The sequence below is a fragment of the Pleurodeles waltl genome, chromosome 9, assembly GCF_031143425.1.
Source record: "Pleurodeles waltl isolate 20211129_DDA chromosome 9, aPleWal1.hap1.20221129, whole genome shotgun sequence".
In the NCBI taxonomy this organism is placed as follows: Eukaryota; Metazoa; Chordata; class Amphibia; order Caudata; family Salamandridae; genus Pleurodeles; species Pleurodeles waltl.
Genome location: NC_090448.1, coordinates 1101445950 through 1101461106, shown reverse-complemented (window position 1 = coordinate 1101461106; position 15157 = coordinate 1101445950). Strand labels below are relative to the sequence as shown.

The 15157-nt window shown below is 43.7% G+C and overlaps 1 protein-coding gene across 3 annotated transcripts in view; it reads right to left on the bottom strand.

Moving 5' to 3' along the window:
• SMOC1 (SPARC related modular calcium binding 1) overlaps window positions 1-14936 on the bottom strand; it is a 613105-nt gene extending 598169 nt beyond the window's left edge. The window contains exon 1 of one of the 3 annotated variants that reach the window (XM_069208815.1): window positions 14591-14936. In XM_069208815.1, the coding sequence (XP_069064916.1) occupies window positions 14591-14692 (102 nt within the window). In that variant the 5' untranslated portion in view covers window positions 14693-14936. The remainder of the gene's footprint in view (window positions 1-14590) is intronic. The other 2 variants (XM_069208816.1, XM_069208818.1) reach the window with 2 other exon arrangements.
• Window positions 14937-15157: the final 221 nt, after the last annotated feature.

Genomic DNA, 15157 nt, shown 5'->3' with positions numbered 1-15157 from the left:
AAGCTACAGACACTCCTGAGGTTCCACCCAATATGGAGGATGCAATTAACTGGAGTAGATGGCATAATGGCCAAAATTTGGGCTGCCTTCTGAGCGACTGATGCACGCTTTGACACCCTCACGAGTCACCTGGACCGAATGGGAGAATGTCTTGAACTGCAGCTCACACATCTGGAGGGGTCAAAGGAACATATCTCAGGGCTGGAGGACGACATTGCTAGGACGGAGAAATGCTTGGGGAAGTTAGAATCTAGACTCAAAACAATCACAATTAAAAATGAAGTCCTGGAAGCCAGGGGGTGTCATATTAATTTGTGCATTTTTGGAATTGCTGAGACCACCAACACTGGCCACCTGGACCTGTTTGTTAAAAACCTGCTCTCAGAATTGCTGGACGCCAGAACTTCACCTCCACATTTGTGGTGGAGCGGCCACACAGATCTCTTGGCCCCCGCACTGAGTGCTTCAGCCCACCCGATCATCGCTAGGATCCTCAATTATAGGGACTTCAACGTGGCATTGAGAATTGCACAGGAGCTAAGCCCACTCCACTAGCAGGGAGCAGTGGTCTCCCTTTTCCCAGACTTCACCCTGGCAGTCCAAGAGACTAGATGTAAGTTCTCAGATGCCAAGTCTCTGCTTCGCAAAATGGGTCTACACTATGACATGCTCTACCTAGCCAGGTTACGATTGGATATAAATGGCAAACCCCATTTCTGCGATAACCCGGCAGATGCCCTGCCATTCTGTAAACAATGCACCATAGACTGTGCCTCGCCCAGAAAAGCGCCTCTGGAACGTACTCCTCCTGATACCAAAGCAACTACAAAGATGGATTTATTTCCTCCAGATTGAGTCCACTCTTTGCTCCTTATCTGCACTCATTGAGGGTGCACCTCAACCGAATCTGGTTCTCCTCCTGCACAGCACACACATTTGCAGCTCCATGGGGTACACACCCCTATTTCTCGACCTACAGCATGTAGTCTTGTGGAGTTTGCACACTGATTCATAAAAACCTTCCACTTCACCCCTATGGTGATTCTATAGGTGAGGGGGCAGATATGTCTTAGTTGCAGAAACACTTGCTGGACAACGAATTCTACTTGCCAATATCTATGCCCCGAATACCGACTCTCCAGACTTCTTTCAGACCCTCCAATCCCATTTGGACTGCTTTGACAACGATCATATGATACTAGGAGGAGATTTCAATATGCTACTAGACCCCGCACTCAACACCTCGGCTGGGACACCAAATGTCAAACCTCATTCCCTAAGCATACTTTGGGATATCTGTGATATCCACATCCTCCTTGGCGCCTGCGAAATGCTAATGCCCCCGCGTACACCTTCCACTCTGCACCTTAAAACATGTGGACGCGCATCGATTACTGGCTAATTCCCTTCACGGCCACCCCGCAGCTAGCCTCCATACTACATCTCCTGCACACCGCCTCAGATCACTCCCCGGTACAGATGACACTTCGTATCTCGGTTAAGGGAGGCTTAGAGAGACAATGGCGTTATGCAATTAACTTTTCCACACCAAACCACGTTCTGAAATTACAGAATATTTCAAACTTAACAATGGTTTGGTAGGTTCACAGTTGACACTATGAGAGGCCTTTAAGGCATACATTAGGGGCGTCTGCATAGCTAAACACTCTGGGGTACTGCGGGATATACGTCACAGCTTAGCCCATGTTGAGACTCGACTGCTGGACCTTGAGAAAACCACACAACACGCCACTAGCTCACAACTACACAAACGCACTACTCTCTTGGACACATTTCGTGAGTTGGCAGATTGGGAGGTAACCTACCTGGGGAAATATGCAATAGCTCATAAATATGAAGAGGGCGACAGACCTAGCGTGCACTAGTTAGATTGTTGCGTCCTCCCAAAACAGCCTCATACATACCGGAACTGCAATGTGTTTATGGCACCCGTGCTATAGGCACAGAACATGTACAGACATAGCTCCTAAACTACTACACTCATCTCTATACTACATTTCACAGTGGAGAATCTATTGGAATGGCACATTACCTGACTGAAATACCAAGTGCTGTGGATGACCACCTGGGGCGCCTCCTCCATAAGGGCGGAGGAGCATCGCCCCCTCGCCAGCAGCGGCAGCTGCAAACATTTTCCCAAAAAACGATAATAAACTGTGTTTATTATCAATTTTGGGTAAAAGGGGTGGGCCACAGGGGTGACGAGCAATGAGGGTGAGTGCACTGCGCTCCCCCTCAAAGCGCATGTGTGTTTGTCAGGCAGTCTCGGGCCGACCAAACACACATGTGCACAGGGCCTGAGATTCAGGGGGCCCCCTCAGCAAAGCACCAGGCCTGTGTGAGTCCAGGGGGTGGGGCCCCCTCCATGTTCTTTGCAGAGGGGTCCCCACCAGTTTCGCTACACCACTACTCGATAGGATATCTCTGACCACTCCCGCCATGGTGGCCCTTTTGGATGCGGAGAAAGCGTCCGACTCCTTAGAATGGCCCATGTCTATATGTCACACTCTGCAAACCAGGGCTTCCGCTTGGCTTCATCTCATTGATTATGATTTTATATTCCCAATTGACAGCCAGAATACGAATAAATGGCACACTGTCCCGTTCCTTCGCTGCTGCTAGAGGGAGGAGACAAGGAAGCCCATTGTCACCCTTGCTCTTTATGATATCGATGGACCCCAGGTACACTACCTACAAGAAAAACATATACACAGGGGATTGCAGTTCAGCACTGATCCATTGCTAATTTTATTATATGCAGATGACATCCTGCTGTTTGTATGACACCCTATCGACAATCTAGCACAGAATCTCTGTGAGATAGTTCGATATGGAGAACTGTCTGGATGGACAGCAAATAAATTGTGCAACATCCAAGATATTTACCCTCATGGATGCGACCAACCATGTGTGGAGCAAGTTTCCCCTAACATGGTGCAGGGAATACATCTGATACCTTGGCATACGCATACACATACATTGTGACAGAGCACAAGTCATACAATTAAACTATGGCCCATCGGTGAATAGACTGACTCCGCAGATCAACCAGTGGATTTGCCTCCCTCTTTCCATGGCGGGCCATATCGACATAATTATAATGGTGGTGCTGCCCCAATTTTTATATCTATTTCTGAAAGCACCCATCCCACTCACAATTTCTTTTTTTTGCCACTCTCTACAGTTTATGAGTGCAGTGGATTTAGGGTCCCACATTTGCATTTGTATTGTCTAGCAGCACAATGCCAATTTACCCATCACTGGTACCACCCAGACGTACTCCTCCCCTAAGCCATTCCTGAAGAAGACCTAGCGACCCGACACCATTATGAGCGCTTCTCCCATTAGGCCTTCTGTTAGATCTTAAGGATTTACAGACTCCTTCTGCTACAAGCTGGGCATGACATAAACTTGCTTGACTCCTCAATGGAGACTTACCCTATTCCTCTGCAATACCACTGGCCAAGAACCCATGGCTCCCCATTACTCGGGAAAAGCTAGTCCAACACACATTATCTGACCTTAACCTCCACACATTCTGGGACATGTTCACGGATGGCCATGTATTTTCCCGTACTGAGGATGAACGGTTGTCCAATGCATCTTACATTGATCACTTTGTACTGAGATGCCTTCAAAGCTTGATTCCCATCATACCCACTAGCCTCAGCTGAATTTACACCACATACACTAGTTATCACTGATAATTCAGGTGCCAGACTCACCTCCAACTTTTATCACACTTGCGTGGGCCTACTACAGAACAAGACTCAAAGCTTAGGAGCCCCTCGGAAGCAGATCTGGGTCACCCCCTACCTGACAAAATGTGTTACGCCTGTTGTGCGCAAACCCGATTAGTGTCTTTTAACCACCAACATAAGCTCATACATTTTACGTTCTTGCATAGAGCCTATGTCACACCTGCTGCACTGGCGGATATACACCCCTTGCCCCTCTGACTGCCCAAAGTGCTGCGCTCCGACAGCAGACTTTCTGCATTTGGCCTGGACTTGCAGCAGTATTGCATCCTACTGGAGTGATGTATTTGCCCGTCTTTCCTTAATACTGGGTACTGCGCTCAAACCCAGCCCTCTCCTTGCCCTACTGGGATATGTACACGACGTTCCTAAAAGTATGAGGTGCTCCGTTGCTATAGCATTACTCCTAGCCAAGCGTGAGATAGCCCTGCACTGGGGCAGTAAGAGCCTTCCCAAGACAAGTATGCGGTTGAGAAGTCTTATGTATTGCTACAATACTAGTGAATTATATGCTACTTTCCAACCTCCAGACACACAGATATTTGGCAACTACTAAGGGACTATCTGCTAACATTAGATGCTTCGATGTCAGATGCATAAGACGTACGGTATGTACTAAACTTCTATTTGTCCTGAATGGACTTTGCTAATATTGTCGCCTCCGTAAACAGCATCATGCATGAGCTTCCTTCCTTTGTATCAGAAGTCTTAACACTGTTTATGTATTGCTTGCTGTCATTGGATTACTGCCAATTTGTACCTCGCTCTTGCGATCTTTGTTGTCCCTTGACTTCAAGTGTATGGATGTGTTTATGAATGGAATGATGAAAATCAATGAATAAAGTTACAAAAATGTCATTGGAAAGTGCATGCAAATTAAAGTCACCCTCTCAACCCTCTACAGCACAATTGTTACGATCTATCCACGTTTCTAAAGATTAGGAATATGCCATTATAATTATCCCAAAGAAAACAAGCATTTTCAATGCAATGGGTCTCGCATTTGCTCGAGTTAGAGCTATTAGCAGTGTAAAGAAAAACAAATGCAGCGCGATCGCGCTATGTAAAATGCTGCGCGATGGCACTGCGTGGAAAATAAACAGATTAAGTAGTCCGGACCCCAGGCTCAAAACATTAAACTTCGTATGTTTCTAGTAGTTTACCGGTGCTGTGTAGGTGGGCTAAACACCGAAAAAGGCATGACGTATGCATGCCTTTCACAAATGAAAGCAAGCGGATTTTAAAAGGCAAGCCCACGAACCAATGTAAGTGACTGACGTGACATAGGCGTGGTTTGAAGCCCAAAGAAAGATTACTGAATGGACTGAGCGCTTTGCCCTCACCCATAAAAGAGTAACTCTGCAACTACTCAGCTCAGGTGAAAACAATATTACTGACAGTATCCTTTCTGATCAGATAGACATGGCATTGATGAATGGGAGTGGAGCAACACATCCTGAAACATCCCTCATTATACATGAAACAGTACAAATGATTCCCAATTTAATAGGCTGTGTACCCATCTATAAGATCAATTTCCAAATGAAACATCTGAGCTTGTATCATCCTCAACTGGAAATGAGGTGTTCCTTCAAATTCAATGCGGCTTCAGAAAAGTCAATTATCCCACCAGAATTATCACCAAAAAGGTGCCAGACTGAACTCTACAATACTGATGTTATTGTATCAAATATCTCTTGAAGGTCAAGAACAATTTCCGATCCAGAGAATTAACTGAAGCTGTGCAACCCTCGATTAGTATTGAGGGTTTGCCTGTGATGGGGTTACGTTTTCATATTAAATGTTTTTGTATTCATATTAACATTAACATGTGTGCACACAAAAGCATTAACTATATTATTCACGTTTAGATTTACCATAATTCATTTAGGCCTGCATTTTAAAATGGTTAACACTTAGGGCCAGATGAATGAAAAAAGCCTTTTGCGAATCGGAAATAGTGATTTTTAAGAAATCGCTATTTCTGATTCGCAAAATGCAATGTATCATATTTGCGATTCGGTAATAGCGATTTCTTAAAAATCGCAAATGCCATAACCGAATCGCAAATTGCGATACCGGCCCCCCATTTGCATCTATGGGCCTGTCGGCCCTTATTTACGAATATTTTGCATGTCCTAAATTGAGAATTCCTAACTGGAATTCGCAATTTTGGGAAATGCAAAGTCCAGGGTGCTGGGGGCCTAAGGCCCCCTCTGCTGCACCCTAAAACATTTTTTAACAACATTTAAGGTGCACACATGCCAAAAGGGCATGTGTGCTTTACATGTAAATTTTAAAAATGCATTTTAAATGCATTTTTAAAATTTGCACATGGTTACCACCAAGTTCAACTTGGTGGTAATAGCGATTCCTAAATGCCCAATTCGCATTAAGGAATTGCTTCATACAGGTGCTTTAGAAATCGCAAATAAGGATTCCTTATTTGCGATTTCTTATTTAGAGAGTCGCAATTTGCGACTTTCTAAACAGGGTCGCAATTTTAAGGAATCGCTATTTTAGCGATTCCTTAAAATTGCATTCAGAATGCCTTTGATACATTCTGAAAGAGCTTTTTGCATTCGCAAACGGGCATTCACACCGTTTGCGAATGCAAAAAGCTTTGATACATCTGGCCCTTAGTTCCATCTTGTTTCATATCACATTTGCATTTCTTTTTTTCAAGGAGAAGCTGCCTACACGTCTAGAAATACAGGCCTATATTTATACTTTTTTAGCGCCACATTTGCGCCACTTTTTGATGCAAAAACGGCGCAAACTTACAAAATACAATAGTATTTTGTAAGTTTGTGCCGTTTTTGCATCAAAAAGTGGCGCAAATGCGGAGCTAAAAAAGTATAAATATGGGCCACAATGTGTTCTTGTTTTCATTCTCAATTGAAATCTTTCCCTTTATGTGATAACTGTACTGTGTTTCTATCAATTTTAAGAAATGCACCTAAAGAATACAGGCTGTTCAATTTAACTCATTATGTTGCAGATAATTGTACATTTGAAGGAAGTTTAGGGAAATCTCAATGTGAACAATTCTGGTAAAATAATGATCTTAGATTATCTCTCTGTACTGTAACCTGATTAGAGTATTTTAAGGGAACCAAGTGTAGGTGTAGTGATTGCTCGAAATCTGTGATTTAAGCTAGTGCAGAGTAGAGTACAGGTCACTCATATTGCAGGCATGTTTTGTTCACCTCAAGAAAACCTGGAGCAGGAAACGGTGCTCTCTTTATCGGAGAATTGAGTGACTTAACTATTGTTTTAAGACAACTTTGCACTATTTTCCCCTTTTGCTTAAATTAATTTTATCCATTGATTACTGAGTGATACGAATTTGAAACTAATTTTCAACTTGCAATCCTCCTAAACCTTTAATAAACCTTTATGGTGTGAAAACTTGACCACTCTGTCTTCCTTGTGGAGCCTAATGTACTTCACGTTAGTTAAATGTATTGATTTGATGACGAGCCTCAGTTGTGGATTTCAATTCGTCAGATAGTGCTATATGGGCCCTGAATTTGCACAAAGAAAAGCGCTACAACACCTGAGATTATTGGCGGCCCAAAAAAGCCCTCCAGTTTTTAACAAGAAGAGCAAGCTAATGCTATAAATTACATTCTAGATGTGAATGCTATAGATTTAACTCCACCAGTGAAGAGAGAGATGTTAAGAGGCTGTTCCTCTCATGAAAACACATAGGGGCATATTTAAGAGCCCTCGCGCCACCGGAGCATCACTCTTAGTGATGCTCCGGTGGTGCAATACCCTGCAATGTATTTACATGGTGGCGTTAAGCCACTTTCTGGGGCTTAACGCCACCTTGTAAATACGCCCCTTCACACGCAGCACTTTGCGTGCAATGGGTGTTGCTGTGGGTGTGCCACAGCAACACCCATTGTGTTTTGACGCTGACCCAGATTTACGTGTTTTCGTAAACCTGAGGAAGCCCCAAAATCTAACACCACCCAGGTGATGGAGTTAGCATGGCGCAGCTAGGAGAAATGCTTTCATTTCTCCTCGTTTTTTGCTCCTTTTATATGTGCTGCATATTGCAGCACACATAGAAAGGGCAATTAGCCATTTATGATTGGTTTGTGCAGGAAGGTGTGCCTTCCTCCACAAAAACAATCTACCCCTCAACGCAGCCATCCCTGCACATGGCAGCAAGTTCAGCACTGGCGCAGGGGGAAACACAGGGGTGCGCTGTATTCTGTCAAATACGGTGCATCCCTGCGTTGTGAAAATGACAGTGCGCGACGCTGCCAAATTTGGCACAAAGACACGCATGTCATTTTCCCTCAATTCTGGCCCTTAATACCTCTGAACCCAAACAAGTGGTACAAAGAATACCCTCATTTCTACAAACCTGGAAAATGATCATCCCCAAAATTAAACAAAAACTCAACAGGAGAGAACAGAAACAAAACAATAATGACAGCACTGATACAACCATCCTTGCAAACTCACAAATCTTGTGCAAATTTGAATTTGAATAAAGACCAATATACTATGCACCAGTTAAAGTGGAAAACTGTCAATATCTAGTGGACGTTTCCATAGATAGGTGAGACAGATATGTCCTATATATTCTGCCTGAGATTGTATGTATTTTAAGTAGAGTGATTTGATTTGAGGAAGTTAGATTTTATTAAGTTGAGTGTGGTATGCATGTGAGTTGAGTATGCCTTTTATGTATGATGTATTGTAGATTAATTAACCGTGAGGCTGTTAAATAATTGATGATTAATAAATAATAATAAAGAGACACATGCGTATTCATTCTGTCTGAGCCATAAACATATGGAGAGTTGTTACTTGAATCTAAAAGGTTGATAGGGTTATTTCAACATTGTTTGCATTGTTTCTGCCCTAGGAACCTTCCCTCTTTTTGCAATCGATGTGGAATTAGATCCTGAAGATAAAATGGCTTTTGGAGCAATGCCTCTCACGTCCTGCTATTGGCTAAGGGGTGTACCATTCCGCCTCCGGAGAAGTGCTTCTATTGCAAGGCTGGAACAACTATTTCACATCTGAAAAGTACACTGAAGCATCAAAGTTCTTCCCAAATTTAATTTTATCTCATCTAGGCATTAATTATACAAAGGACTCCTTCTGTGTCCTTTTTTCCCTCTGCAACAGGCATTTAAATTAATTATCTTGTCAGGATTTAAGTTTCAGTCCTGTTCTTAAGACTACCACGCTATTGGTTGTCCCTAAGCAGACCGCAACAGGCTGACATCAAGATGGCCGCCCCGAAACCAGCAACAAAGGCAGCTATCTCACAATACTTTGGGTGGTCGTCTTGGGGTCAGATCGTCTGATCTCCAAAATGGAAAACCACCCACACCCCTGTGGGGCCCGGAGGACTCTCTGGAATAACACTGGGTATATATTTCACATTGAGCTACACTGCACACGGCTATTGAGACAGCCATATCAGAGCCACTAAAAAGGTTACTCCTTTTTTCAACCTGGGCTGGTTTCATTTTGTTTGATTCTAGCGTGTCTGATGCTTAATAACTGTTCCGCCCACAGACAATGATGCACAGCAGTCCTGGAAGAACCAGCAGAGATGAGGCCTGGGTTGTCGCTGATGTGCACCACATTGTCATATGGTGTGGTGCTGTCCGCTGCCAGGATCTGACGTTCCTTCCCTGCTCCCGTTCTAGTCTGTGGTAAAAGCAGCCCGGGAGTATTAAATGAACATAATCGAGTGTCTAGACAGTAGCGACCTCATGGCCATCCAACTTCTATTCACTGTGGGCTGCAGCAGTTTTATTTTCCCTTGCACTCTTGGAGTGTACTTGTATTTTTAAGAGCAAGTTGAACAAGCCTGAATGTGGAAACCCCTCGGAGTATATCCTATCACTCCAAAAACTCATTTACACATCCTATTCATGTTGGCTATCTCACTGCAACCTGCACAAAAAGAGAACATTTCTGCATAAAACATATACAAGTGATATATACCCTACAGTCACACCCTGGGTTCTCACTCCTTCCCTCCACTGCAACTAGTCGGTTTGTCTGAGCCAGCCCGCCCACTTGGGTGATGGCGCAGTACACAAGTGTACTAATTAATTTGTTAATCAAGAACTATTAATTTCTTAAAGTGTTGGGTTATGTTGCCTTACTTTCTGCATACTGAGCACACTGACTCCATTTGTGCCAAGTGCATGTTATGCAAGCGGTAAATTCTCCAAGCACAAGTCCCCTCTTGCCCCTCAGTATTCACTGTAAAACAACATTACATTGTTTCACCTCTTTGGGTGTATTATGTTGTGTCTTGAATCAATTCTTAGGATCTGTTCTCCTGCATGCTTTCTCTGTCACACACTGCCCTTTTTCTTGCAGTGATTTCATACATGATATTATATCTGACGTCACACTTGATATCATCTATGATGTCATCAGTGATGTCCCCTGAGATGTTATCAGTGGTGTCATGTGAGGTGTCATTGACTCCTGTGTGTGAGGCCACAAGTAGTGCGTGCCGGGGTTGTGAGTTATGGTTCATGATGCTAACCAAAACTTGTGAATTGCAGTAGTTTTCGACTGCAAATCTTAAGCACAATTACACTTCAACTGAGGATTTTCTGAACCAATGCCATGCTTAAGAGCAAAGGTAAACATCACCCACCAGACCCAAACTGGATCACACTTGGTAGCTTCACCTATTCTGCAAGCTGTAGTTAGAGAAAAAGAGTGTGGGATGTGTACAACAGCTGGGCTGATCAACCTGCATTAGGTTAAGTTATAAAGAACTTGAAAGACCAAACTAACTTGGATTAAAAGATAAACAACTCCTTAAAGGAGCCAAATCTAGCTCAGACACATACAGGTGGACTACAAAATTGACAGGAGATTCACCTATGCCTCTAAAAATGTGGTATACTTAATTGTGCATAAAATGCTCAAGTAGTGTCTGTTACGTAGAGGGAAGTAACCACTCACTACAAAAGAAAGTCAATCTTCACCAGCAGAGCCCCATGAGACGAGACAAGACTACTACTGTGGCTGAGCCTTTTTCAGGACCCAACCCAGCATCCACGATCTAAAGATAGTGCCATTCAGAAGTAGCTTCAAGACAGAAACAGAAAGCAACATCTAGGAATAAAACAGCATGCAACTATTCACTACAACAGGAGGTGGTTTGAAGAGGATCTGTTAATTTATGAATCGATATCCTCACTGAGAAAGTTCCATCCTTCCCCCTCCAACTTTACTGCATAGGTGTCACTAATGCTCGATCCCTCCTTAGAATTTAACAGGTTGCAAAACGCTGGTCTGACACCTCCTCTCTGAAGAACTTATAAATAACCTGGCATAGGCAGTGATCTATCATATGACTGACTACACACAGGACCTTCCAGTCTCCCAGAAGCACTAATCTAACATGAAATAGGTGTCTCATGGTGTGTGAGAACACCTGCATAGCCACCCCCATCAGGCCCATAGATACTGACTTCATATGAGACTGACCTCACTGTAACCCCATGTGCCTTCAGTGATCAATGGCAGGGAAGGTGCTTGTTGCAAAGCTCTGCCAACCTTTTTGAGTCATCAAGCTTGTTACTTACTCTGACCCAGACTGTCCCATCTTTCTGCAGGATTTTAAACTGTATTCATCGCAAACTGGGACGGCACACTCCTGGACGAGTGTAAATAGGAATATCGCTAAGAAATAAATTAGCATATCTCGATGAGTGTTGCTTTGGTGGTTTAACAGTTCAACATCTTACACCACTGGTGGGTGTCGGTGTGTGAGGTGTGTGATGCAGTCGACTGAATACCTGAAGAATCACCAAGTCGGTCTTCCTTGGCATCTCCTAGTATGAGTTAGAGGTATCATCTGCTACAAACCTATTTGCTTTATTGGATGTGGCCATAAGTAACTTCAATGAATATCATTCAAAAGCCAGACTGGAAGTAGAACACATTAATATGGCTTTTCCTAGTGGTGCGCCCGTCTTTCTAGTGGATGCTGCTTAAGCCATGTATGTGCCTAGGTAGGGAAGTCAAATTGATAGTAGAGAGAGTATGGCAGGCTCAAATGGAAAAGTTGACATTACCATCAAGTGGGGACCAGGGGAGGGCACATACCTGGGGCATTAGTCAACATCACAATGGACAGATGTGAGACAAAGACCCTATCGAAGAAACCAAATGGATGCTCAATCAAGCAAATGTTATCTCTTAAGTAGGTAGGACCATCGGAACCAGAGGCATCGAGAGTGGCCATACAGCACTGGGAACTCAGAGGTTCAAAAAAGAAACCAGGAAAGCCAATCAGAGAAGGCGAAGTCCAGTCAAACTTACTATTTATGTTTCTTCTTCATTAGTCACAAGTTTCCATTTTTCAAAACTGAGCTGATTTCAACCCTTTTTAATGCTTGCTTGCATTGCTCTTACTGGCGATGTTATACTGTAAGAAAACATTTTAATGGCCCGTTTTACGCAACCCAAACCAGAAAGAGAAGCTCAGAAAACAAGCAGAATAAGTATATACGTTCTTTTTCATTCTGTAAAATGGGCTAAAACACGGCAAATACGTTGGTGACCTTTATGAGTGTAAAGGCCCAATGGCCTGTGACCCAGACTCTCAAAGAAAGTAGTAACTTTAAGAGTGGTAGGAGTATGCCTACAATTGTTATAAGATTGCTACCTTTTTTGGAAAGTCACAAAACTTCCAAAGGCTGTACAGATAAATCAATGAAAATCTGCAGTCTGTTCACTGGTAGTAAATGTGCTGGTCTATATTTAAGACTAGGGTGCAAGCATGCCTGGAAAAATAGGTTCTAGGAGGAAAATGTAAAAAGAAGGGGATGATAAAGATTATTTTACAGTGTGCCTTGATTTTCTTTGTCCAGTTCTCCACCTGGAAAATATCTTCCAGGAGGAAAAACACTAAAATTAGGGGATGGTAGGTATTATTTCACACCCAATTTGCATATTCACTCCTGAAGTGTTCTGCACTATATGTAGGTGTGCAATTGTTTTTCAAAAAACAATACGATAGTTTGTGAGCACCCCAGAATGTTGACTTTGTGAGTGTGGTGTATAAACTCCCAATCACTCCAGCCATCTCCACGGACGTCATTTAAGGGTCGCCAGGGGCCGCAGTTGCGACCCCTGGCTTGCCCTTTGCGACCCCTCGCCTCAGAGGTCGCAAATAAGTGCCAGAAACACAGTAGCAGCTCGTCCTTATGGACATGGGTTGGGGCTCCACTCTGTTTTCTTTCACCATTTTTGTCACACAAATGGTGAGTAATGTTTCATTGTTAGTGTATTAAAAATAGAGTACAATTAGCTGGAATACAGCCTTCCCTGGCAGCTGAGGTAAGTACAAAAAAGTGCTTTTAAATGTATGTTGTGTGCATGTGTGGCAGGAAGTGTGTGTTTATGTGAGAGAGAGTATGTGTGTAAGTGTAAATGTGAGTATGTGAAAGAATGCACGTTTATGTGTAACTAAAGGTCAAAGGTCGCGAGATGTCACTTCCGCTAGCCTAGCATTTTGCGAATTGGCGTTCATGCCTTCCCCTCCCCTGACAATAACCAAAATTTACCAATATTCAATAAAAATCCTCTTTATAATGTTTCTGAAGCCATATATTTTATCTATTGGAGAACTGTCCGCCGATCCTGATTCAATTAAATATTTCAATTCTCAAACTGCACTATTTGCACACAAACCTGTTGTGTTAGTCTGCCCCCATTCAGTACTCAGTTCAGGGAGAGAGGAGTCAGGGAAGAGAGGGACGGAGAGAGACAGCGGAAGCGTGTAAAGACAAAGAGAGAGTTGAACCTCATTGACCAAGTTTGGTCCACTTCTTTTAAGCAAATGAAGATAAAGGCCTGTTTGAAAGGTGGGCACTTGTGCTGCCTAAAGACTGCATAGCAGGGGTTGTAACATGCATGTGCACGGAGGTCCTGTGCCAGGAAAGGGATCCGGGTGCTTCTAGGCGAGCCTCGGACAGAAAGGCAAGTCATGCTTTTCAGAGCAGGCCATGACAGAGATGAATCAGTCTTACTTTCACTGCAATCTTGAACTATAGAAAACAAACAAAGGGGTTTTCTTTGTGTGAAAAAGGTCTCCCAGTGCTGAAGTTTTCCTGGAAGAGCAGTGTTAGCAAGCACTTGTTGGATAATCCATAAACTCTGGGGCTTTTGCAAAAGTTAAAAAGCACAATCCATTTGAAGTGCTGTTCAGCGGCCTCTGTTCTTTTGCACTGGTGACTTGTAATGCAAACAGAAAGGCGGTCAAAAAAGACACATTTCTACCTGGGAACATGCAATAACCAGCGAACCAGGCAAACAAAAAGTGCCTCATAGTCATAGACAAATAGGATGTCTACCTTGCAAATCGAAAGTGGGCTCAGCGTAAGTGAATGATTCACATTTGGATTGCCTCAACTATCCACAAACAAGTTATGCAACAAGAACTAAGAAATCGATTAACAGACCCGTCAGTTCAACACTAGAGAAAATAAACAAATGCGAAAAAACATGCACACCTAAAGGTCCTTTGAGAATAACAGTGGATACGTCACTTTAAACCCATTATATACAAAAAACACGCTGTTTCCTTTAACGCAGTAGTAAGAAAAGGGTTAAATTACGGGACTGGTTAATAGTAACAACTGCCTTTTGTAGCGCTCAGAGGCGACGGAATTGGCACCATAAAAATCAAGCTATTGTTATATAATTAGTAGTAGTAGTGCGTACCGAAACAAGCCCAACCGGCACATGACAGAAACGTAATACCAGTGGAAGCACATGCACGTTGTTGTACTGACCCGGGGTCCAGTCGCTTTGTGGGTCTGCGCCTGCGGGCAGAGCACCAGCAGTACCAGCGAGAAGTGGGAAGCGGCAAAGACGCACCGCTGCCCCTGCCACATCTTCACCTTGTGCCGAACCGGGGAAGCGGCTAACGAGCTGGGAGTGAACTCTAGCACGACTGAAGTCAAGGTGGTGGAGTGCCGTCCCGCGCCCTGACAGTGCGATCTCAGGTCTCCCCCGGCCAGTAGCGGCGCGTTAAATGCCTCAGCACTTCCATTGAGAACTTATTAAAAGCCAACCTGGCACAGCCAAGGGGGTGGGCGATGAGTGAGTGAACAATCGGGAAACTGAAGCAGAACTGATTACACGTCCTCCTCCGTACAGGACCAGTGCTCGATGACACGTGCTCGGCTGCCACCTACAGGTCATCACTGTGCTGTGCAAGGTGATTTACGGACTGTTCACAGCCTTGTCTGACGATCGCTCTTCCAAACTCTGTGATGACAAAGAGTTAACATCTGAGCTGTGAAGTGCGTTATTTTAATTGTATTTATATAGCGCGGCCTGCCCCTGGGATGTTGAAA